This window comes from Leucoraja erinacea, chromosome 21 (assembly GCF_028641065.1).
Source record: "Leucoraja erinacea ecotype New England chromosome 21, Leri_hhj_1, whole genome shotgun sequence".
Classification (NCBI taxonomy): domain Eukaryota; kingdom Metazoa; phylum Chordata; class Chondrichthyes; order Rajiformes; family Rajidae; genus Leucoraja; species Leucoraja erinaceus.
The window spans coordinates 21,054,688-21,081,214 of record NC_073397.1 but is presented as its reverse complement, the minus strand read 5'-3'; the positions used below and the strand labels follow the sequence as shown (position 1 = coordinate 21,081,214).

Sequence of the window (26,527 nt, the reverse complement as noted above, 5' to 3'; positions counted from 1 at the left end):
TGTAGATTAACAAAATAAATTATATTTTTCACCATGATTACATCCCAGTCTCTCTGATGAGGTGAACTTAAGGATTCTTCACAGGTATCAGATTCAGACTCCGAAACTTCTTTGTAACGTGGCTGTGCTGCAGCTGTCCTTCGTGGACAATTTCTCTGCCTCTTTTCAACTGGCACTTCGATTGAATTGATATTTTCAATGGGCTTCTGTCAATATAAACAAAATATCATTTATAGTTTATCTTAAAAAATATATCAAATTGCAGAAAGACAAAAACTTCAGACCTACTCAGGTATTTCAAACTCTTCAATTAAGTTATTTCCCATTTAGTGAAGCTCAGTTATCACGTGGGCAAAATGCAGCAAGATTCTGCTGTTCAATCTTTGTACTGTACTCCTTTTCACAGTACCTTAAATGCATCTATAATCTTGATTTGTGTGATCAATATAATTACCAAACCATGCTGATAATATTTTGTTCAAATTTAAGGCTATAATTTCCCCCAAAATTTATGGAATGTATTTGTTGCTGTAAAGGCACATAAATGATGGTCAATCAAGTTCACAGGGTGCAGACATGAGAATCTGCGGCAGCAGTCGAGACTCTAGGATGGTGTGCTGCCTCCCTGGTGCCAGGGTCCAGGATATACGAGCGGCTGCATGATATCCTCAAGATGATGGTGGGGTAGAGCAGCCAGAAGTTGTTGCGCATGCTGGCACAAACCATATAGGTAGAAATAGGAAGGAAGTTAAGCAGAATGAGTATAGGGGGTTAGGTAAAAGACGGAAAAGCACAGGGTAGTGATTACTTCCAGTGCCACCTGCTGGTGAGGGTAACAACAGGAAGCTAGGCGAGATGAATGGGTGGCTGAAGGGTTTGAGGAGGGTGTACGAATACAGATTTCTAGATCAGTGGGATCTCTTCTGCGGCAGCGGTGACCTACATAAAACGGATGGGTTGCACCTTAACTAGAGGGGTATCAATATCCTGGCAGGCAGGTTCGTTAGCGCTACACAAGTGTATACAGATGATCGTGTATAGAATCTTTGGTAGAGAGGAGAGGGGAGGACGTTAGAAGAGGAGTGGGGATGGGGGTGGAGGAAAACCGGTCTGCGAAATGAAGAGAGAGAGAGAGAAGCGGCTTCTGACTCTGGAAACCCACAGCTGGAATGAGCACGCAGGGCTTCACGAGCTGCGCCAACAATGATGAGAAGGTTCAGCACGTGATCCTATAGCGGAACGGAGCTGTAGAAAGTTTATTCTGCAGAACTAATGAGGAGTAGATTCAGTGCGTGAGGAGTCGCTGCCCCGAGATCTGTAGAACAAAGCAGCTATAGCGGAACGGAGCTGTAGAATGTTTGTTCGGCAGAACTTTCTCAATCTTTCTGCGCCTTTAATTCACAGTGGCGGGGGGGCGGGGCCTAGATTGGTGGGCATGTGGGCATTGTGACGTCAGCAGCTGGCAAGCGATGTTTATATTTAAAAAATTGAGTTTTGTAATAAATTTTATTGAAAATCTGGGGAAATAATTGACAAAGGAGTGGATTACCGAACTCATAAGTTAAATCCCTACCGAAATTGTAAAAATCTCCGTGTTTTTGCGTCTGGTTTTCGAGAGATAAGTTTCACATGCAAAATAACACACACGCACATCCACAGTTTTAAAAGTATACTAGACCAAGTGCAGACCCGTTGGGTCTGCTCCCCCAATGGTGTGATCCCCCAACCCAATATTCCACCATGCACCCGTCTCCTCCAATGGAACTGAAGCCGTTCCCAAATGTAAGATTCCAGCACTCCCCTGCCTCCCTCAGCAGTGGATTTAAAAAAAAAATCCAATTGCACCTCCCCTGCCTGCTGCAGCAGTGAAAAGTTCAGAGTGTTCCTGTCTTGCAACTTTGTTTCGAAGTGTGTTGGAAGCTGATATTAGGAAGGAGCAGCCGTCAACGAATCAAAAGGCAGAAAGGCAGCCGGTCGGATGGCACGAGAGTTTTATATATTAATAGATAGATAGATAGATAGATATGATATAATATAATGTATGATAACTGAGGTAAATTAAAATTGAGGTTAATATATGGTTACTGCCCTAATGTTCAGAGGGCAGTAACTCTGAAATGATACTGCCATTGGCAGCTGTGGAGGCCAGTTCAGTAGATATATTTAAGATTGAAATAGATAAATATTTGAAATTTCGAGGAATTGGTGGTTATGGGGAAATGGCAGAGAAGATGGGTTGAGGCCAACATAGATCGGCCATGATCGTAGTGAATGGCAGGGTAGGTTTGAGATGCCCTAGTAGCCTCCTCCTAATTCTATTTTCATATGTTCTTTTGTTCAAATAGACACCCCAATTTTATTTCAATCTGGCAAAACTACCCCAACCCACTTAACCTTGTAAAGTCTTCCAAATAAACATCCCAAAATTATTGTTTGGAGCAACTGTCCAACAGGTAACAGCAAGACAAAAAATATTCTCAAGAATCATACTTTGATACCAGGCCCATTGAAATCTTATGGCATTATGTCCATAAAAGCACCCAAAAACATTCTTCTGATTATTACCTACCGTCTGATTATTACCTACTGCTCAAACCCTGGGAAAACCCAAATCTGCAGCTTCCATTTAAAAAACGTAGAGGTTAAACGGGAGCTCGACATAACCTGGGACGGTATTAAGCTTGAAAACCACCAGCACCCAGTCTATCTGGGAGTAACTTTAGATCGTACCCTCAGTTACAAGGCACACACCCAAAGACGAGAGCCAAGGTCTCCACCAGGAACAGCCTTCTACGACAACTAACAAACTCAAAGTGGGGGACTCATCCAAGTACACTGCGTACATCGGCACTAGCCTTGTGCTTCTCCACCCGCTGAATATGCCTGCCCAGCATGGAGCAGATCATGCCATGCACGTAAAATAGACCCTATCCTCAACGAGACCTGCAGGATAGTGACTGGATGCATCAAAACAACCCCCGTATACTGCCTTTATGCCCTCTCTGGCATCGTTCCCCCTGACATCCGCAGAGCAGTCATCACAAAAGCCGAGCGCACAAAGCAGGCCAATGACAACCGGCACGCACTCCATGAGCACTCTGCTGCCCAGAAACGGCTCAGCTCCCAGAGCAGCTTCCTAGACACCACTGAAGTACTGGAGACTACCCCAACTGATGCCAGTATTACTGAATGGCAGAACCAGTGGAACAGCCTTGGCAGCCAGACAACCCAATGGATGGAGAGAGGCATCACCCCAGACGAATGCCTCGCTACCGGCCACGATCAACCTTGGGCTGTCTGGAAAACACTGAACCACCTGCGGGTCGGTGAAGGACGCTGCAAGGTGTCCATGAAGAAATGGAAAATAACAACTTCCGATGCATGTGTGTGGCAAATCCCAAACCATGGAACACATCATGAGATGTAGCCAAGCTCCACAATGTACCGAAGATGACCTGGCCGAACCAAATGCCGCTGCGTTCGCCTGTGCCAACCACTGGAAAGACGCGATGTAGAAGATGGCTGGACACGAGGAAGAAGACCTACTGTCTTTTCTCAGCTGATGAATAGGTTGAACAATATACAGGTGCGCTAGAATTAGCAAGGACATTGAATATATTTTGGGTGAGGAGTTCAGTGTTTATTATCAAGAGTGGCTTGGTTTTAACATCACTGACTGTGCCTAGAGTGACACAGTTCCAAATTAGGTCCATGGACCAAGTATGCAGAATCACAAGTCCTGGAGGTATCATCCAAGTATGCATTGCACATCAATACTTTATTCTGCAATATGTGAAAGGATCAGGTGAGGGGGATTCTGAATGAAAATCACAATAAACCATAATTTACTACAATAAATAGACCTTGCATATAAAATTGAAGTCATACCAAATTGTGACACTATGCAAGGCAATGTTTAGACTAATATTTCTTCATTTTGAATTTCAGCAATGCAATTACCTACCTTTTTATCTTTTGACTTCTTCCCACAGTGGCCCCCGACCGATGTGATAACTTTTCGAAAAAATATGTAATATAATTTAGAAATAAAATTAGGTTACTTTTATACTGTTGCATAATTCCCAGCATATCACAAAATTAAAATTAATACCTGCATTAACTTACAGAATCCAAAAAGGAGAATCTCTCCATTCAACACAAAGAATAAAGTTCTGGTAAAGAGTTTTGGTCTTGCAACATATAAAATTGTAACAGCAATAGGTCAAAATGCCAACTGAGCCAAAACTACAGTTACTTTAAATCTAATTCAAGTGTACTTTGTTGTATACCTACAAAATTCTTGAAAGATCAAAAATTGGAATGGTCTTAAATACTGTGCTGCCAACTAGCATTGATCATGCAATTATCTAAATCTGGCATCTGAATTACAAGATGTGTCTTTATTATGGATGATGAATAAATCAAATAAAAGTACAGTGTTTAAGTAGTTAGCTTGGAATATTATAAGTTTGGAATTCATATGGAAAGGAACAGAGTGAACCAATTGAACCTCCCAGCTACTGAGTCTTCACAATCTTGATGAAAGCTTCCAGGTGGGCTAGAATGAAAGATCTTGTGGGCCAAATGTAGTATATACTGGAGGCTGCGTGTTCGAAACTAGAGGGCCTTGTGGGTGGAAGCTAGATGACTCAGAGGGAACCCATGCGGTCACAGGGAGAACATACAATCTTCGCACGGACAGCACCCGAGGTAAAGATCAAACCCACGTTTTTGGCGCTGTGAGGCAGCAGCTCAACCAGTTGTGCCACCCTGTAAGAGTGTTTATGACTTTTTAAAATACACTTTTTAAAGTTATGTACACTTCAATAGTTACTAGCCCTACTTCTGTAAAACTAGTTTATTCCTATTCTCTGCTTTCTGCCCTTTACAAATTCCCATTACCCACAATTCTATAAACTCTTGTTTTAGTGACTTTGTCTTATTAAAGACCTCCTAATAGTCTAAATGCACACCAGCTACTGATTCTACTTTATTTACAACCTCAAAAATTAACAAATTTATCAAACACTAGATTTAATTATTTTTGTTGTGCCCCGGTACCGTTGCCTTGATTATAACACATTTTCTGGCTGCCAATAATTGTGTGAGGAAATACACGTGAGAGCCAGAGAGGGAAAAAGAGAACATGAAAGGAAGAGACATCTTAGTGACTGAAACTTTTACATTACCTTTGCTCAAGTTATCAGCCATGCTTTGCTTCCTTTGTCTGCTGTAGGCCACTAGTTTGGGCTTGGTCTTTTTATTAGATTCTTTTATCCAACTGACTTCCGTTTTCCCATCTGTGTCGGTGTCAGTGAAGAAGTGTTTTTTATTTACATTACCCATAGACTATAAAAGAACACATAAAGGAGTGAAATTAATTTACTTTCTTTCAATATCAGCAAGCTCATCCAACCAGTAAAATTCAGTTGCTTTGCTTCACCAAGGTAGACAAAGAAGTAGAATTTGAAAGTATAAAAATCATATTAGTAATTTAACAATAATCTACTGTCCTACTATTAAAAATCCCAATGGTTTGGCATCAGGTTCACTTGATGGTGTTTCCTTTGTCCCTTTGTTTGCCTTTCTCCATTTATACGCACTAAGGTGCTACAGTGGCCTCCATAACGTTTGGGACAAAGGCCCATCATTTATTTATTTGCCTCTGTACTCCATAATTTGAGATTTGTAATAGAAAATATCACATGTGATTAAAGTGCATATTGTCAGATTTTATTAAAGGCCATTTTTATACATTTTGGTTTCACCATGTAGAAATTACAGCAGTGTTTATACATACTCTAGTCCCCCCATTTCAGGGCACCAGAATTACTTGCTGAAACGGAAAAGTAGGTGACAAAAGGAAAGAAAGGTAGGTAACACTTTTCAGTGTTACTTACTGAAAAGGAAAGGTAACCATGCTGCATATGGTTCTGGAAATGAACCATGTCAATTGGAGCACGCATAAATGAAGGAATATTTTGAAAAATGCAATCATAATATCGTAGGATTTAGGACAATAAATGAGAAGTATGTAGACCAAGAGAAGGTAAAACCAATCCATTGTAGAAGATAGACACAAAAAGCTTGAGTAAATCAGCGGGCCATACAGCATCTCTGAAGAAAAGGAATTGGTGATGCTACAGCTCGAGACCCTTCTTCAGATTGAGAGTCTGAAATTTGGCAGAAACATGATTAGCTAGAAAATGGTCAGATCTCAGCCTGCGGGATAGAGATTATGTAACATTGCTACACTGCCAAACTACCACCTTGTGAATTGAGAGGAAGTAAGCTTACCTTGTGCATTTCCTCTTTATTTTTTTGTCCACGTTTCATATTCTTTTTCTCAGGTTTTCTGGAAGACCATGATTTTAATATTTTTGTTAATAATAGCCATTGTCGGAATAACTTGTCCAACAAGGATTAGAATTATACAACATGGAAACAGGCCCTTCGGCCCAACGTGTCCATGCAAACAAAGGTGCCCCATCTACACTAGTCCAACCTGCCTGCATTTGGCCCATATCACTCTAAACCTTTCCTATCCACGTACAGTATCTGTCATATGTATTTTAAATTATATTATTGTACCTGCGTCAACTACCTCCTCGGGCAACTCGTTCCATATACCCATCATCTTCTGCGTGCAAAGATTAAATCTTTCCCCTCTGACCTAAACACTCTCGTTCTCGATTACCTACTCTGGATAAAAGACTGCATTCTCCTTATCTAGTCCTCTCATGATATTATACACCAAAATAAGATCACCTCCTATCCTCCTGCACTCTAACAAATTTAATCCTAGCCTGCCCAACCTCTCACTATAGCTCAGGCCCTCAACCCCTGGCAACATCCAAATCGTTGATATAATCCACAAACAGCAATGGGCACTGCGCCAATTCTTGGGGCAACTGCTCTAGTTTGGGGAGGAGAAGAGGGAAATTGAGTCACAATAATAGTCTTCATCATTGCTTATTGACCTAACCTACTTGAAAGGTTTCACTATTTGGACAAAAAAAAAAAATCAGATTTCAAGTACGGTGGGAGATTGGGAGATTCTTGTCAAGGCATATGAATCATATATTTGTCTACTCAAGTTCTTCTCTATTCTTAACTTTGTGCTCCAAATTAAAATGTTTTTACTTTAATTTAATTATAACTTATTTAAAAAAAAACTTCTATGTCTCACAACTTTACTCGATGGTCTGCGTGGACTTGGTGGGCCAAAGGGCCCGTTTTCGCACTGTATATCTAAAGGGCGGCACAGTGGCGCAGCAGTAGAGTTGCTGCCTTACAGTGCCAGTGATCCGGGTTTGATCCTGGCCACGGGTGCTGTCTATATGGTTTGACCAAACGCTTTATAAATATCTTCTTTTCTTTATTATAAAATGTCCATAATTTCTAGTCAGTAGTTCTCTAGTCCAATTTACCATGACTGAATTTGTTGATCACTCCTTTGTAAGGGAGGAAAAAAAATTATGATATTACAGTAGATAATGAAAAGATTTATCACAAATCACTTGCTTGCTTTACCTACTTTCTACTATTAATAATTCAAAACTGACTGCTTCTCATCCTACATTTTTTAACAATGTTTAGTGACTGTCCACAATTCCATTTTGTATGATTCTCCTGATATTTCCTCGCGTACCTTCTTTCCTTTTGTAGGGCTACCATTAACCCTCTTTTATTAGGATTTTGTTGCAAATTTGAAATTTCTCTATGCACAAAAATATTATATCCTTTTCTCAAGTACATTCCATTTTTCAGATGTATTTTAATGTTTGTACTTCATTCGATGTGACCCAAGTTCTAAGTTAATAACTCCATAATGGATCCCTGCATCCTCAACTTCCAGGTTATAAAACTACTTTGGTGAATTGGTAAAATTGGTGTTTCTATGGATTGCCGACATATGAGAATTTCATCATCTCACAACATTGTAACCTTACCCTGGTTTTCCCACCTCCAAGGACCTTATGTAAGTCCAATTAAATAATATTTTCTTCTCAGACACTCAGTATTTTTCATTGTCTTTTTCATTTCATTATCTTTTTCATTGAAGATACATAATTAGACATTAATTATCATGTTCAGCACAAAGATTACTTTGTATGTTTTACAAGGTCTCTAAAGAATACACACCTTTTATTTGACCAGGTTTGCTGAAGAATCGTCTTATACTTCACCTGCGAAAAGCAAAGTACACAATCACACATTAAAAGATTACCTGTGGCTTTTTCCTTCTGCCTGCTCACTCTTATTATGCATCATATAACTGTGCCAACCCAGACATTTTCCACACCTACTAAGGTGGTGCAATTCATGCCTAGGCTTCAAGGCACAAAGCCTAGGATTAGATCCAAAGTCAAGCAAAGTTTCCTCCAGTGAGAAATTAGCATCAATAGCCATGATGCAGCCACCAAACGGGTATGACATTGGAGCATGAGGACCGGCACGGGGATATGGAAAACGGGGACTATAGGAAAGCATTAAAATTGTCAATTGACATTTGCATTGAATCTGGCAAGATTTAATTTATAAATTACTGTAAAAGCACTTGGATATCTTCCTCTCTACAGCCTTTCAAGAAAATAAGATGCGTATTCATTTCTTCTTCACATATTCCTCCCATCCACAGCTGTTTACCAGGTAGCTGTTGGGATTTCAGAGACTTACGAACAGCAGATGCTGGAACCAGTATTAAAAAAAGGGATCCGCTGGGGAAACTCTGGGTCAGGCATCATCTGTGGAGGTAAATGGGCATTTGATGTTTGGAGTCAAAACAATTAATCTAGATTTCATGAAGTGTCTAGACCCAAAAATCAGCTATCCATTTCCCTTTACAGATGCTACCTGACCTGCTGATCCAGTTAGTCCAGTAGTTCTTCTTTTTTGCAGATGGTGGGACATGTTATACCCTCCTACTGGTGAGATCATCATGAACCTTCACTGTTGCGTACTACATGGCTCTGCCAGTGATTCATGCAGTGAAAACATTGCTGCAGTATACTGCCGTACTTTGATAAAAGGAAGCAACTGACTGAAAGGAGTTTTCTTGTAAATGAGGAAAACGTGTTTTTCTTTCAGCTCTCTGTGAAGGAATTTCTTACTTCTGGTATGAATATTTTCAAATAATCGTACTCAGAGAAGACATTTTAGGCATATGTGTTTGAAGATATGAATTCATATTTTTTTATGAGGATTATGTCATTTGCTTCCTTTTGTCATAGTATTATTGGCACTGCAGAGGGTGGTGAAAATTGCCCAACGCATCACCGGCTCCACGCTCCCCTCCATTGAGTCTGTCCAAAGCAAGCGCTGTCAGCGGAGGGCGCTCAGCATCGCCAAGGACTGCTCTCACCCCAACCATGGACTATTTACCCTCCTACCATCCGGGAGGCGCTACAGGTCTCTCCGTTGCCGAACCAGCAGGTCGAGGAACAGCTTCTTTCCGGCGGCTGTCACTCTACTAAACAACGTACCTCGGTGACTGCCAATCACCCCCCCCCCCCCCCCGGACACTTATTATTTATTTTTTATTCAAATCGTTTGCTATGTCGCTCTTCAAGGGAGATGCTAAATGCATTTCGTTGTCTCTGTACTGTACACTGACAATGACAATTAAAATTGAATCTGAATCTGAATCTGATTATTGGAATGGTTTCCTGCCTAATATTTTGACAAAAGGAAGCAACTGTTCTATGTTCTCACCACTCTGGTATTTAACTATGTTAGGTATTATGTTTTGTACTGTCATAGTTATTATCCTTTCACACGCGCACACACACGCACAATCAATCACACACAAACTAGTGTACAAGCACAAACACTTGCAAACACCCACAAACACACAAAAGCAAAAAGAAGCACAACAAACTTACACAAACACATATGCACACAACCAGACACATATGCACACACACACACATATACTCACAGTTCACACATACACAATATCTCTTGCATGGGCATGTTCCCATTTTACCAGATATTTCATTCACTTTTTTCTTCTTTGTGTCTCTGATTATGATTTCTATAACAATGAGAAAAATTATTATGATGGTGATGATAGTAATAATAATCATTATTATTATTATTCATTTACATGTAAATAGTATGGCTGCAATTGTTAGCTTTACACAAAAATGGTACACAAAAAATAAATTATACATATGACAGTCCTATTTTTCATTTGGAAGCCTCCACATTGATTTATAATTAATCATGTCAAAATACATACATGCAGGAGATTAATGTTAAATGAAGTGCTAAATTACTATTCAAGCCAAATTAGGATAGTACACTGTACATGGTAATTGTAATAACTGTGACCATGTACACCAACTGAAACTGGTTTTCAGGGAGTTTCAAATTTACTGCTTAAATGTGCACTAACTACCAACTGGAAAGCACCACTAATAATTGTTAAACTGCAATGCTACTGATTTGAAATAATTTATCAGAATACAAAATAACACAATTTATCATTCCCCAATAAAAAATCAATTCATGTTTTATTAAAATCATGTATGCCAGCCAATGGCGGATTGTACATGTTTACAGTGAAATGGCACACATTAATAATTCGTAACAGTAATTTGAGATAACTGTGATGATTAAAAATAAAGTATTGCTGCTTAATGAAATCAAAATTGGATAATGTGATAATCATGACATACCATGAAATCATACATGTCTATAATTCAAAAGCTAAAATCCAGGGACATACATCAAACATTTCTACAATCTTATTATGAAAATTAAGTTTACATGCTAAAAGATTATAGATAAGAGAAAGGAGAGAGCATTGGGTAAAATTTCTTAAGCAATGAAAAATCTAATCAATGACTTTTCTAAGAACTTCCTTCAACACAATTACACTGTTATTATAATATAATAATAATAATAATCTTATTTATATAGCACATTTTTAGTCAACTTGCATTGACCCCAAAGTGCTTCACATAATTACATTACATTTACATACAGGCAAAGGTGGGTGAAGTGTCTTGCCCGTGTCAACGACAGTATGCACTCCAAGCAGGATTCGAACCGGCTACCTTCCAGTCACCAGCCGAACACTTAGCTCATTGTGCCATCTGTCGTCCCTTAATATATATAATAACTATGACAGTACAAAACATAATACCTAACATAGTTAAATACCAGAGTGGTGAGAATACTGTTATTGCACTGTCATAAACCATGTATGTATAATAAATAACTTTCTGAATTGCAATTACGCAAATCAATTTGTATGATAAAGACATAAAGGTGATATTACGAAAAAATGAATATGTGTAACAGTACATTATAAACATGGTCAGTTGCTTCCTTTCGTCAAATTGGTATATTTGTGCAGTTGCTTCCTTTTGACATGTTAATATCGCAGAAATGGAGGGTCATGTAACTTATTTTGTTCACCATTGTGTAGAGCATATCTCAAATACCCTAAAACAAGCAATAACTCAATTTTGACAAAATTGTCAGTCGCTTCCATTTGTCAAAGTAGGGCAGTATACCAATCATCTATTTTACCGTAAAAGACACAAAGTGCTGGAATAAACTAGCGGGTCAGGCAGCATCTCTGGAGAACATGGACAGGTGACTATTCAGGTCGGGCCGCTACAGAACATATTTTCAAACCTACATTGCCATATTTTGCGTGGCAGAATAGCTTTCATGGTACATTGTAGTCCACATGCGAGTTAGATGCATAATAGAGTCACAGCCATCAATAGATAATTCTTGATAGACACAAAATGCTGGAGTAACTCAGTGGGACAGACAGCGTCTCTGTAGAGAAGGAATGGGTGGCGTTTCAGGTCGAGACCCTTCTTTCGGACTGATGTCCTTCGGGGCCCGACCTGAATAGTCACCTATCCATGTTCTCCAGAGATGCTGCCTGGCCGGCTGATTTATTCCAGCATTTTGTGTCTTTTTATGGTAAAGTAGACGATTGGGATACTGCAGCAATGTTTTCACTGCATGAATCACTGGCAGAGTCATGTAGTACCCAACAGTGAAGATCCATGACAATCTCACTAATAGGAGGGTGCAACATGGCCCACCAGCTGTAAAAAAGAACTACTGGATTAACTGGATCAACGGGCCAGGTAGAATCTGTAGAGGGAAATCGATAGCTGACTTTTCAGGTCGAGACTCTTCATGAAATCTAAATTAAGTGTTTTGACAGAACATCAAATGTCCATTTACCTCCACGGCTGAGTTACTCCAGCATTTTGTGTTTATCTTCGATTTAAACCAGCATCTGCCGTTCTTTCCTGCACAATTGATAATTCTTGATGCCCCTTTTGCTTGGCCTGATGGCTCAAATCCACCTGTCATTGCAAGCAGCTTCAGACTGAAGGTATCATAATAGGCCATCAGCCTGCATGATCCCAGACAGACATTAAAACAGATGTAATCTCACTAGGATCTGAGAAGATGCATGAAGCCATATGGATAGCATTATACCTTGCACAATGGGGAAGAGTAAAAGCCGAGTAAAGTAATGTGTTTTCTGCACCCACTGGTCTCTAGCAAGATGTAGGGAAGATTACCAAAAATTTGTACAAAAGCGTACGATCCTGATAAGAAAGAACATACTCAATGCGGAGAGAGAGGAAACTAGTTCTTCCACTCATAGGAAAGGACATTTTGTTGTATATTGCACCTGAATTTTATAGTATTTTGAGAGCTGTTTCATACATGTCATGTCCTCAGAACATGGGAATAGCCTATATAACCTATGTTAATCACCGACACTCTTTTAACTTATTCTTTTTAAGTTATCTTGTTTCAGAATTTTAACTGAAACTGTTTCAATGATTCTGTTGAATCCATGTGGAGGCACAAATAAATGTATTATATTTATACAGATAAGCAACTCAGAAACATGTTCTGTTCAAGCCATGCAAAGATGTGGTTTTATTTTATTTTTTATTTTTATTTAATTCTTTATTTTAAACAGAATAAAAAATAAAAAGCAAGTATGAAACAGCATACAAAAAAACAAAACAAGAATATTTATAAAGTGTCATAAACAATATTTATAAATAAATGAATCGTATGCGTCCGAAAAGGAACAGGAAGAAGCCAAAGCTTATTAATTCCCACCCCTTATTCAACTGCTTATAATTATCTTATACAAATTTAGCAGCTATAAACACCTAGTATCTCTTAATCATATATACAACCCATCACCCTTCCCAATACAATCAGTATAACAAATATCCCACATTCTGAGGAATTAATGATGTAATGGAAAACAGGTGATGAAAGCAATATTTACTCTGGTGTGAAGCAGTTATCATTTTTGGTTTGCTCCATATTATTATCCATTATAATGAAATCGTCAATTAACCAGAATTCTTGATTAAAGAATGTCAGAAACATGTGACTATGTAAACTACTCAGTGAAATAGAAATATGCAGACTTACCCCCAGTGATATAGTGGGTTCAGTTGTTGAGCTGCCATCAAAACTGTAGACATCATGTGTGCTGATGGCAGAAAACAACTGATTTATTGGGCAGTTACATTATAGAAGCTATATTCAAATTATACATACCCTTAAAAAAAAAATCACTTTACTTTTGTTGCACCTCTTAAAAAGAATGCCAATGATCTGTCACAGACCTACTAAATTTAGTTTATTTTATATCATGTGAATGGCAATGGAAATTCAATTATCAATACGATGTGGATGTTGCTGGAGAAAATAACATTCATGTCCATCACTAATTGGCCTTGAAATAAATGGCTTGCTGGGTCATTCTAGCAGAGACAATTCTGTTGATAGGTCTGGAGGCATAGATAGGCCAGAAAGGATAAATCAGATATTTATTTCCCTTAATTGGCTGTGTTTTTAAACTGCACTTCGGCAGTTTTGTGGTTACCATCCCTGATACCATCTATGTTATTCCAGATTTATTTAATATCTTTAAATTAAATTCACTCATATCCTAAGATAATCATTTAGCCGTTTTGTTATGGTACCATAAGACATTGAAACAAAGGCTATTCAGCCCTGTATGCCTGTTTCACCATTCAATAATACCATGGTTGACACTTTTAAGGATGTGGGGGAGGAGGTAACATGCTGGAGAACTGAGGCATGCAACAGAGCACACTTCAATTTCTGCTACTGTTCATTAAAAACGATTTGAGATTTGTTTATTTCACCAATGAGGTTGTAAGTAAACTTTATCACATACTGCAAACATAAATGATCATGACTAGTAAAAGTCACCAAGATCCTTAGCGAAGGCGACAGCTAATATAATCGAAGACCCTTGGCCATGTTCTTATCTCATTGTTATCATCGGGAAGGTGGTAAAGGATCCTCTAGGTTCAAGAACAGCTTCTTTCCATTAACAATCAGGCTGTTAAACCACACTGCACAACCCTACCTCAGCAACAAACCACTAGTACAAAAGATCTGTCTTGGACCCAGCACTTTGATGCAATCATAAAGGAAGTCCATCAACACTGCTACTTCCTTAAAAAATTGAGATTTGGTGTGTTCCTTGATCTTCCACAAGTGTATGGTAGAGGGGATATTGATTGGTTGCATCACAGTATGGTTCAGCAACTCAAATGCTCAGGAATGAAGAACAAAGTCTATAGCAGGTACTGACCTCCCCACCATTGAAGAGATCTATTAGAGGCGCTGTCGTAAAAAGGCAGCCAACATCATCAATGACCCACACCACCCTGGCAATGCTCTCATTTCACTCCTGCCACTGGGAAAAACGTATAGGAGTCTGAAATAGGTGGTGGGTGGATGGGTAACAGTTGTAACTGGTAACAGATCACCAGTTATTTTAATACATACCTATCTTCCATTTTGTTCTTCAAATTCGCAGTGCAGGCTACTCCCTTTTGCCCTATCCATGTTCGTTTTTCGTTTTCCAATTTTTGCTTAAAAACACGATTTATATAAGAAGAATTTAAACATTTAAATCTGATGTCATGTGACTAATAGCTTGTAAGGTTTGTTTAAGCATCAGTAAAACTAGTATTTGCTTAATACCAGTTATATTTTATTTGGTAAAGGTCCTATTAAATGCCCTGGAATGTACTGCCATATTAAAAAAATTCTTAATGATTACAAGTTGTCTACACACACACATTATTTTCTTTACACATTAAAATTAAATAATACTTTAAAGAAAAGGCAATTTTCTCTTGAAAAAGCTTTGTTTTGATTGTTCCACTTTCCATGGAAAGGCCTCTTCAAAATGAAAACAAAAACTGCGAAAATCTTGAAAGTAGCAAAATATTTGTAAAATGTATATATATTTTTTTAATACACTAACCTTTTGCTGCTTTTGGTGATGTAATTGATCCAGTTGATACCTAGAACATCAAAAGGAAACAATATAACCACTCAGTTTAGACTACATAAAGAGCCAATTCAAAAATCCAGATCTCCTACAGTCAATAGCAAGCAAAGATATGAGCTAATCAATGAATGTCAACATGTAAAGGCTATATCAGATTAAATTAACAATTTCCAGAAGGAATATGAAATGACATTGCTGGCAAAATAGAGCACACAAATTTGATGCCATTCATTGTTGTGACGCATTAATAATTAGACAGAAGACCAAGAAGGATACAGTCATGGTTACTCGATTGCTTGGATATAATATTTGGTTATTCACCAGCCCTCATATTTTCATTACATATATTTATAGCTTTCTCTCCAAGTGAAGGTTAGATAATATCTTTGTCAAACAACCCTATTCACCATACTGATTTGAATATAACCTTGTTGAACATCCTATTAATGGCTGAGAAAGTAATGGACGCTCTGCCAGAACTATTACAAGGTGAACTTGTAGAAGTCTTGAACTCTTTGTGGGATATTTTACAAAAATAGGTAAAAGCATAAGAAAAAGGAGCTGGAATGGGCAACCAATCCTTTGAGCCTGCTCCAACATTCAATAAGAATGTTCCTTTTCTCTAATCAATACCCTAACGGATGAAGGCCTGTACAGCCTTCTTTACTACCCTATCCACCTTTGACACCACTTTCAGGGAACTATATAGTCCTAGATCCCTCTGCTCTACGATTGTAGTTTAATGCCAAAAAGGGAAACTTATGCCCGAGAGATCTTAATATTGCAGACATTTGTCAAATGTATTCAGGAAAGTTTCCTCAGGCAATATGTGAAGGAACCTACAAGGGAGAAGGCAAAGCTTCATCTACTCTTTGGAAATTGGGAATATCAGGTGACTGAGGAGCATGAGGTGAGGCGCACTCTGCGGGCCATCAATCCAAGGAAGGCTACTGGTCCTGACGGCGTCTCTGGACGCGTGTTGAAGGACTGCGCAGACCAGCTGGCTGGAGTCTTTACAAGGATTTTTAACCAGTCTCTGGCCCAGTCCACTGTCCCACCCTGTCTGAAGTCCTCCACCATAGTCCCCTTGCCCAAAAAAACCAACATCTCCAGCCTCAACGACTACCGGCCAGTCGCACTCACACCAGTGGTGAGAAATTAAAACTGGTGCCGGGGTCAGGAGCTTTGACCCCATTCGCGTACAGAGCTTCGAGCGCTGTAGCCACAGCTCCCATTCACTGTCTCATGGAGCAGCAGGGGAGCTACGTGCGGATGGCTGATCATCCAACTCAGTACCATCCCCCCACAAACTGTACCTGCCTTGGGACTCTCCACACTCCCCTGACGTGGATAAATAGCTTCCTGTAGCCCATCAAGGGCCACAGCCAACTCCCCCTTGCGTACTGAAATGCTCTATAGCCACATGAACTGCACCCCCGCCCACCACAGCAACACCATCAAAATTTGCGGATGACCTACAGTGTGGGACATCTCCGGGGGGGAAAGTTACGCCTACCGAGATGAGGTGGACCAGCTCTCAGTGTGGTGCGAAGAAAATAACCTGCTCCTCATCTCGGAAGAACAAAACGGACATGGTACCATTGACTATCAGAGGGGACTGTGTAGAGAGGGTGGCCCCGCTTCCTGGGAATCCATTAGGAGGACCTGACGAGCCACCACTGCGCTGCTGAAAAAGGTCCAGCAGAGACTGCACTTCCTGAGGGTGCTCAGGAAGAACAACATCACTCAGAGACTGCTGCTGTCCTTTTATCGGTGCTCCATTGAGAGCATACTAACATACTGTGTATGCGTGTGGTACACCAGCTGCACAGCGGCTCAGAGGAAAGCGCTCCAGAGGGCCATTGACAACGCCCAGAGGATTGTCGGCTGCCCTCTCCTTACCTTGTAAGTTTTCCCGCTGCACCAAAAAAAACCCAGAATATCATAAAGGACATTTCCCACCCCGGACACTCCTGTTTGAACTGTTCTAAATCTCTACAAGGACAAGTAACAGACTAAAAAACAGTTTTTACCCCACTATAAAAGCACTAAATGTAGCCGCCAGTACAGACTAAGGGACTGTGGTAACTGTGAAATCGACAGAAGGATGGAGGGTTGGGTGTGTATGCGTGCTGTGTTCGTGATATTTATTTAGTTGTTTATCTTTATTATTTTACCGTGTATGTATCGTTAGCTTTTAGAAATGTTTGAATGCTGCACTGACTGGCTGACATTTTAAATTTCGTTGTACATGGTCCATGTTACAATGACAATAAAGAAACTATTCTATTCTATTCTGAACTGCCCGTGGGTGAGCCCTTTGGGACCAGTGACCTCAGTTTTCTTTGCATTGAAAGACAGTGGGCCCACAAGTTAACATTCTGAATTGGGGCAAGCAAGCTTTGATGGTGTTAGACCAAAACTTAATATTGTTGATTAAAGTGGGTTGTTTGCAGGCAAAGGAACATCCGAAAAAGTGGAATGCTTTTAAAAGTGTGATGAAGGAAGTTCAGGGCATACATATTCCTATTAAGAGTGAAGGGCAAGGGCGATGGGAGTAAGGAAACCTGGTTGACAAGAGATTGAGGGTTTGGTCAAGCAAAAGGAAGCATGGGATAGGTATGGACATCTGGGATCAAATGTATCCATGGAGGAGTTTAGGCAAGTGATGAGCATACTTAAGAAGGAAATCGGGAAGGTAAAAAAGGGTCCAGGAGATAGCTCCTATTAAGGAAAATCCAAAGAGATTTTGTAATTACATTAAGGTAAGGAGGGTAACCCGAGAGATAATACTCCCCCCTTATAAACCAAAGCGATCATCTCCGTGTGGAACCGCAAGAGTTTCAAGGAAATACCTGGGGAAAGATCAGTCTGTGTCTTTTATTGTAAACCAGCATCTGCAGTTTCTTGTGTCTACATAAGGGCTGATTAGGGATGATCAGCATGCTTTGTACATGGGAGATTGTGTCTGACGAACTGATTACTTTTTTTGAAGAAGTAACCAAAAAGATTGACAACATCATCTATATGGACTTCAAGCAATGTATTTGATAAGTTCCACATTTAGGCTGCTCTGGAAGGTTAGATTCCCTGGTATCCAGAGAGAGCTGGCCAACTGGACAGATAATTGGCTTCATAGATGGAAGCAGAGGATGATAGTAAAAGGTTGTTGTTTGGATTGGAGGACAGTGACCAGTGGTGCCACAGGGATCAATGATGGGGCCCATTGTGTTTGTGGTTTATATCAACAATTTGAATGAGAATGTACAAGTCATGATTAATAAGTTTGCATATGACACTAAAGTTGGTAATGTAGACAGTGAAGATGGTTATCAAAAATTCTAACAGGATCTTGATCAGATGGTCAATGGAGTTTGCACAAGGTAAGTGCAAGATGTTGCATTTTGGGAAGTCTAACCAGCACAGGACCTTCAATGTGAATGGCAGGGTCCTGGGGAGTGTTGCAGAGCAGTGGGAGTGCAGGTGCCTGGTTCCCTGAAAGTGGTGTCACACGTAATTAGGGTAGTCAAGAAGGCTTTTGGTACTGTGCCCTTCATCAGTCAGGGTACTGAGTTTAGAAGTTGGGATGTTACGTTACTGCTGTGCAAGATGTTGTCAAGGCCGCATTTGGAGTACTGTGTTCAGTTTTAATCACCCTACTATAGGAAGGATATTGTTAAGCTGGAAAGAATGCACAGAAGATATCCGAGGATGTTTTAAATTTGAGAGTAATCGAGTAGGGGAATGGAGTGAGGTCCTAACATAAAGTTGAGTCAAGTGCAGTCTAGATAGCTGCAGCTATGCCTGCTGTAAGCCATTGGCTCTGATAATACAATTTTTTATATCAGTGCTTCAGAGATATTTACAGTTTTCTTCAATCATGTTTTTCCTCAGTCATAATTGGCAGGATCCTCATTTCCCAAACTTCAGCTTTCAATTCCTCTCCTCCCACAATTCAGGGATTGGGTTACTTTGGTCTTCATATTTCACATCAGCTTCCACATTGAATATATCTTCCTCAGTAAATTTCGAAAATCTAGTGTGATGCCACCACCAGACTTGTTCCCTTCTTTCAACTAATCTTTCTGCATCTTCCTTGTTCACTCTTTTGCATCCCCTAATTCTCACTTAATTTCTTACTAAGCTAACCCAGAAGATCCAGCTGCTGGAACACATGAATATCTTGTTAGTGATAAAGCTAATAACATCCCTCCATCCTCACAGAACAGCAGCTGAGGGCATAAAACATGAGCCATGGCAACATAAATCTCCAGTCAGCTTGCAATGGTGACCAGAACCAGTAATTCTATGCCTTGTACAGAACCAGAGATGCTCATGATAAAAATATTAAGAGGTTCTCTGATTTTGCAATGGATAATGTCACTCAATATAACTGGCGTGAATGCAGGTTCAGCCATTGCCAACAGCAATTTAATCATCAGTAAACGAATAGACTGTGTCACTACAGTGATAACAGCTGTCATTGACCTACTAATGATTTGCTCACCAGTGGCCAATTTGGGATTTTACAGAACCAGTCCTCTCATGCCTCTCTCAACAACCTCAAATTATTTATTTGTCAACATTTCTTATAGACCTTACCTAATGGAAAGAGGTTTGTCTTTATTCAAGTATTTCCCTTTTGTCTCATCTGTATAATTTGCAGCAATTGCACTGAACATTGTTTCAGTAACTGTATTCACCTTAAGGCAATATTCCCTCTGTAAAAGCACAGTGTATGTTATTTACCTATTAATACATTTATGTTAAGAGTAGCAAGAAAATATGAATATGATTACAAACAGAATAATATTGCATATACAGCTGCATGGAAATTAGATTTCATTATTGATGTGCTAAATATGAGCTGCATTTATTTCTAATGCCTCATTGGGAGACCAACTAAAATCAATGAATTGGTAACATTTACCTTTAAAAAACTATAAGGGCAATTTACTCCCAATTAAGTGTGCAAAACCACAACCTGCACAATTTCTATTGGCAGCTGGTGGCTAAGATTGCAGCTGCCACATTACTTAAAATTTCTAGGAATAGTCTCCACCTTAAAGTACATTCTTCATGGCAAACTCAGTAACTGTGTAAAAGATGGCCACAGGGAGAAGGAGGAGCATATCTACACTGTTTATGGCCATAACACACTCTCGCAGCACTAGCAATGCAGTGATCTGTCAGGCGGCGAGGCACATAGAGCAACATTTATATATCACAGTGAAGACAATTTAATTCATATTTGATGGGCATCTTAGCATGGGCATATTGGTCTGAAGGCCGTTTCCATGCTGTATAACTGATTTTTTTTCCCCCGTCAAAGTGGAAGACATGCCCAGCCTGACCTGCTGAGCATGTTATCCTGCCCACAATTTCACAACTTTTACATTCTCACTGTGTTCTCACTTCTAATTGCTCGTGTTCACTCATTGACTATATATTCTTGTTCATAGCCTAATCCCATAGTCATCCTGGCTTTTCCTATCAGAACCATTCTCTTTCACTAGAGCTTACAAAGCTTATTTGTCTCCTTTCCAGTTCAGATGGTGTCTTTGTCCTGAAACGCTGACTCTTTCTCATCCCTCAGATGTGCCCTGACCTGCTCAGTACTATTCTTTTTTTGAATTTGTTTTACATTTCCAATGTGTGCAGTTTTCTTGATTTGATAGAGATAATATTTTATGAAAAGACCAATTTCCTTTTCTATCATTCCTATTTCTACTGACCTTAATAAACAATCCCTCAGATTGAGGATGACTTGCTGCCTGTCTAATTTTGTGGGTTCTGAGATGCTGTTGATGTTGGTAGTGGTGGCTAGCGAGAGATCATTCCTATTTGATGAGGGGAGTGGGGGTGGATCAGGACCACAATTAAGAAGTCAGCCATGGGGGGGAAGGGGATCAGTGCAAGACTTCTCTGATCATCTCTCAATGAAGAGTGACTTGGATGACATGGAGTATATTTTTTAACAGGAACAAGGGCATTAAAGTATTGGACTGATACATAGACAATAGGTGCAGGAATAGGCCATTCGGCCCTTCGAGCCAACACCGCCATTCAATGTGATCATGGCCGATTCACAATCAGCACCCTGTTCCTGCCTTCTCCCCATACCCCTTGATTCCGCTAGCTCTAAGAGCTCTATCTAACTCTCTTTTGAATGCACTGTACATGATTTAAATGCAAAAGTTAGCTATGTGGAGATTCGAAAGCAGCTTAGTAAGGGATTTGAAATAAACTTTTTCAAACAGCAAATGATGAAAGGTGATTTGCATGCCAAAACGAATGCAGGTACAGAACAAAGCAAAATTATCTGAGATCACCTTTTCACTACTCGTTATGATAGTTGTTGAGTGTGATTAGGTAAAGTTCTCTGAAGGAAACCAATTGGGAAAAGTAGAATGCTGCAGGAAAACCTAAGAGAAAATTAAGTTTGGACAAAAGAGGGTATTCTGATTTATAATTATTTATACCAGAAAGTTATGGTTGATCAACAATTGAGTATATTCATGGCCGAGTTCAACAGTCAATGAAGGATCACTGACCTGAACCATGTTTCTTTCTCTAGTGTTGCATATCCTACTGAGTGCACCTGGCTTTTCCATCTTTGACTTCAATTAGGAGTTTTGACATTAAGGGAATCGAGGGATTTTAGTATAATTGCTGGAAAGTGAAATAGACAATCAATCATGATCTTAATAATGGACTGAAAAGTCTCCATAGGCCATTAGGCATTCACCTGTCACTTTCCCTTTTGCATTTCTCCACCCAAAATAAAGGAACAAATTTATTTGATTATTTTTATACCTTTCAACTGGCTTTTATAATATATCCAAGTATAACCAAGTGTATTTTTCGCCATTAGCTATTTTATAATCATCAAATTGTACAGTGTGGAAACACGCCCTTCAGTCCATCAAATTGAGGGAGTGCGGCGTAGATTTACAAGGTTAATTCCCGGGATGGCGGGATTGTCATATGCTGAGATAATGAAGCGGCTGGGCTTGGATATTCTGGAGTTTAGAAGGATGAGAGGATATCTTATTGAAACATATAAGAGGTTTGGACACGCCAGAGGCAGGAAACCTGTTCCCGATGTTGGGGGAATCCAGAACCAGGGGCCACTGTTTAAGGTGATAGGGCTCTTAAAGATAGTCAGGGGATATGGTGAGAAGGCAGGAACGGGGGACTGATTGGGGATGATCTGCCATGATCACATTGAATGGCGGTGCTGGCTCAAAGGGCCAAATGGCCTACTTCTGCACCTATTGTCTATTATCAAATCTGTGCTTACCTACTCTAATTATTTATAGCACTCTGTAATTCAAGCACCTGTCCAAATGCCTCTTAAATGTTGTGCTTCAAAGATCTTCTTTCGCATCTCATTCCAGAAACAAACTACTCTTTGTGTGAAAAGGCTGTCCCTCAGATCCTCTTTAAACCTCCTCTCTTTCACCTTAAATCTATGCTCTCTAGTTTTAGACATCCCTACCATGGGAAACAGACACTGGCTTTCTCATAAAATGATGGAAATGCAGGGATTAGAGAGGTATGCATCACGTGCAGGCAGGGGTGAATAGTTTAACCTGGCATCATGTTCAGCAGAGCAATCGCGGGCCGATGGGCCGGTTCCTTTGCTGTATTGTTCCATGTTCTTTAAATAATTTTCTCAGCATTTCGCAAATACTTGAATATATTTTCTTGGTTCTAAAGCAGATGACCTCCCACACTCAACAACATTACCATACTTTTGCATACTCTTGCACAATCATCCAAGTTTTTCATTAGTATTTGGTACAAGTGCATCGTTCCCTGAAAGTAGCATCAAATTGGGTGGTGAAGAAGGCCTTTGGCATACATCAGTCAAGATAGAAGCTGGAACATTATGTTACAGTATGCACAATGGTGGTGAGACTCAGTTGGAGTATTATTTAGTTTTGGACATCCTGTTGTAGTAAAATTGCCATTAAGTGGGAAAGTGTGCAAGTAAAATTAACGAAGATGTTGGCAGGACTTGAGGGACTGGGAAGAGGGAACTGTGGGAAGAGGTTGGGCAGGCTATAGCTTTATTCCTTGAAGAGTAGGAGGTTGAAGGACAATTTGGATGTGTCTGTAATCACGAGAGGAATAGATACGGTGAATGAACAGTCTTTTTGCCGGAGAAATCAAGAACTACAGGGCAGTGGTTTAAAATGAGGGAGAAAGATTTAACAGATTTCAGTGGATTTTGGGGTATATGGAAGAAGCTGCCAGATGGGGCAGCTACAATAACAAAGTAGACATTTGGTGTGGTACCAGGATAGGAAATATTAAGAGAAATATGGGCCAAGCATGGCAAATGGGACTAGCTTAGATTGGCATCATGTACAGCGTGGAAAAGTTGGACCAAAGGGCTTGTTTTCCATGCTGTATTGCTCTATGAAAAGTTTAGTAATGGCATTATTATTCCACAAATAGCAGCTGGAATTTAACCTGAGCAAGTGCGGATTGTTGCAGTTTGGCAGGTTGAATGTAAGGGGAATGTATATAGTTAAGGACAAGACCCTTAACAGTATTTTGAGGGAGAGGGATTTTGGAGTCCAAGTAGATAGGGTGGTAAAAAAGGTATGCTTGCCGTCATGGCTATAGCATTGAATATAAGTGTCAGGAAGTCATGATGCAGCTCTAAAGGATTTTGGTTAGGCATTATTTGGAGTTTTGCGAGCAGTTCTGATCCTCCCCATTACAAGAGAGATGTGAAGTCTTTGGAGAGAGTGCAGGTGGTTTACCGGAATCCTGCATGAATTAGAGGGTTTAAGCTATGGGGAGAGGTTGGATAGACTTGGATTGTTTTATCTGGAATGTCAGAAGTTGAGGGGAGACATGATACATGTATATACAATTATGGGAGGCATAGATAGTGTAGACAGTCAGAACCTTATCCCAGGGTGGAAATGTCCAACACTAGAGGACATGGCTGTAAGGTGGGGGGGAAAATTTTATTGGATATGTGGGAGCGGGTATTTTTTTACACCAATAGTAGTGGGGACTTAGAACGCATTACTAGGATTGGTGGTGGAGGCAGATTCGATAGTGGCGTTTTTGAGGCTTTTAGATAGGTACATGGAAGTGCAGGGAATAGAGGGATATGGATCATGTACAGGCAGATGTGATCAGTTTAACATTGCATCATATTCAGCATAAACATTATGGGCCAAAGGGCTCTTTCCTGTGATTTACTCTTTTATGTTTACCTTAAAGTTGGTTACCGTCGAGACCTTGCTTTCAAAGGTATGGAGGCCCAGTGAAAATAGCCCTCCACATCTAGAGCAGGTGTGAGAAATTTTTTTGAGGACCACAGACAGTGAACTAGGTCCAGAAAACTTGCCATTTAATTTTGGCATGTACAGTATAACTCCAATAATTGTCACGCTTGGGAAACTAGTGGTGATAGATTAATAAATATTCTGGAGTAGATTTTGGATGCTAGTTATATTAATTGAACATACTTTTATTTCTTGTTTGTTTTCTCGGTGTGCCCGGGGAGTTTAAAAGTAGTGAAAAACAGAACGTGTTAAGGGGAACACGTGAAATTGAATTGGTGAGTTTCAGCTTACTTACTTCAGTTTATCAAGCAAGCTTAAATATAGGCATTTCAGACCCAGGTCCCGATTCCCAACCCCAGCCCGAGTTACATACTCCACCCACTCTTCAGACCTAAACTCCTGCGCACATTCAGCCTACTTTTTGAACCTCCCAACTTCTGCCACACAAACAACCTGCTTTCCAGACTGATAGTGAGTACATTGGACAAACTGCCTGATGATGTAGCTGAAGCAGGTATTACAACAGCACTTAGTCACGGGCAGATACCTGGAAAGGAAAGGTTAAGCGGGATATGAGCCAAATGCGGGCAAATGGGTCTAGAGTAGATAGGACATCTTGGTTGGCATGGACAAATTAAGCTGTAGGGCTCGTTTCCATGCTTTATGACTCTAAATGGCACTCACTCCGGTCACCTAACATGAATTCCCGGTAATACATAGCTGACCCTGTGAGAGTGCAGATCTTCTGTGAATAGGTCTGTATATTATTAGGACGTAGTATACTAATGAATGACACAGATACCGAAACAGAATTATTGAAGTTTTACTGAAAGGACAGGACTTATTTTGCATGCTTCCATCCTATCAGTGTAGATGTCATTGAAGAAATACGTGATCTGTCAGAAATCATATCGGTTTTCATTTAGTTACTCCCAGGCCTATGGAGACTGAATAAATCCCGAACAAGATAGAAACATAGAAAATAGGTGCAGGAGGAGGCCATTCGGCCCTTCGAGCCAGCACCGCCATTAATTGTGATCATGGCTGATCGTCCCTAATCATTAACCCGTGCCTGCCTTCTCCCCATATTCCTTGATTCCACCAGCCCCTAGAGCTCTATCTAACTCTCTCTTAAATCCATCCAATGATTTGGCCTCCGCTGCCCTCTGTGGCAGGGAATTCCACAAATTCACAACTCTCTGGGTGAAAAAGAGTTTTCTCACCTCTGTCTTAAATGGCCTCCCCTTTATTCTAATGCCCCTGTTATACATCTTTTCTTTAAATTTTATTCTATCCCTAACTTCTCTTGTCAGCCACAGTTGCCTCCTACTCCCCTTAGAATCTTTCTTCCTTTTTGGTTTTTCAATTTTCAAAAGTTTTTCAATGAAGTGCAAAATCCAGAAATCCCGATTTATTGAGTGATAAATCACAACTGCCAGAGATCAATTGGTGTTGGGAAAGCACCATATTTAAACAAAATCATTCACATAATCCAGGATTTCTAAATGAGCCTGGACCTGATAACACTTTTGCATAAAATGCCATCCTGTTGCGGCTCCAACTTCGGCTCTGAGAATTTTGAGTGCAAACAATTAGATAAAGAGGTGAGGGAAAATGGACTCATGCTAATAATAATAATGATCCTGTATTGTTTCATTCACACATTACCTTTCCCGGTTGACTCCTACATGTCAAGTCTGTTTTGTGTCTTTTGGAATTATTGCTGTTCTTTGGATTATTCTGCTCTTCACATTCAATGTTGTGGTTGATCTCATCCAATTTAAAGTTATCCATTTCGGAAGCCATATTTTCTGTGAATTTTTCCTGACAAACAGAATGCAAACAAAGCCTTCAGTTTCAG

The 26,527-nt window shown here is 39.9% G+C and overlaps 1 protein-coding gene across 2 annotated transcripts in view; it reads right to left on the bottom strand.

Moving 5' to 3' along the window:
• LOC129707383 (synaptonemal complex protein 2-like) overlaps positions 1-20,103 on the bottom strand; it is a 55,392-nt gene extending 35,289 nt beyond the window's left edge. For both annotated transcript variants that reach the window (XM_055652371.1, XM_055652372.1), the window contains exons 1-9: positions 19,955-20,103; positions 15,326-15,365; positions 14,842-14,927; positions 13,447-13,507; positions 8,146-8,189; positions 6,298-6,355; positions 5,190-5,349; positions 3,965-4,014; positions 33-206 (exon numbers count right to left, since the gene is read on the bottom strand). In XM_055652371.1, the coding sequence (XP_055508346.1) occupies positions 33-206; positions 3,965-4,014; positions 5,190-5,349; positions 6,298-6,355; positions 8,146-8,189; positions 13,447-13,507; positions 14,842-14,927; positions 15,326-15,365; positions 19,955-20,034 (753 nt within the window). In that variant the 5' untranslated portion in view covers positions 20,035-20,103. The remainder of the gene's footprint in view (positions 1-32; positions 207-3,964; positions 4,015-5,189; positions 5,350-6,297; positions 6,356-8,145; positions 8,190-13,446; positions 13,508-14,841; positions 14,928-15,325; positions 15,366-19,954) is intronic.
• Between the last annotated feature and the right edge of the window lie 6,424 nt (positions 20,104-26,527).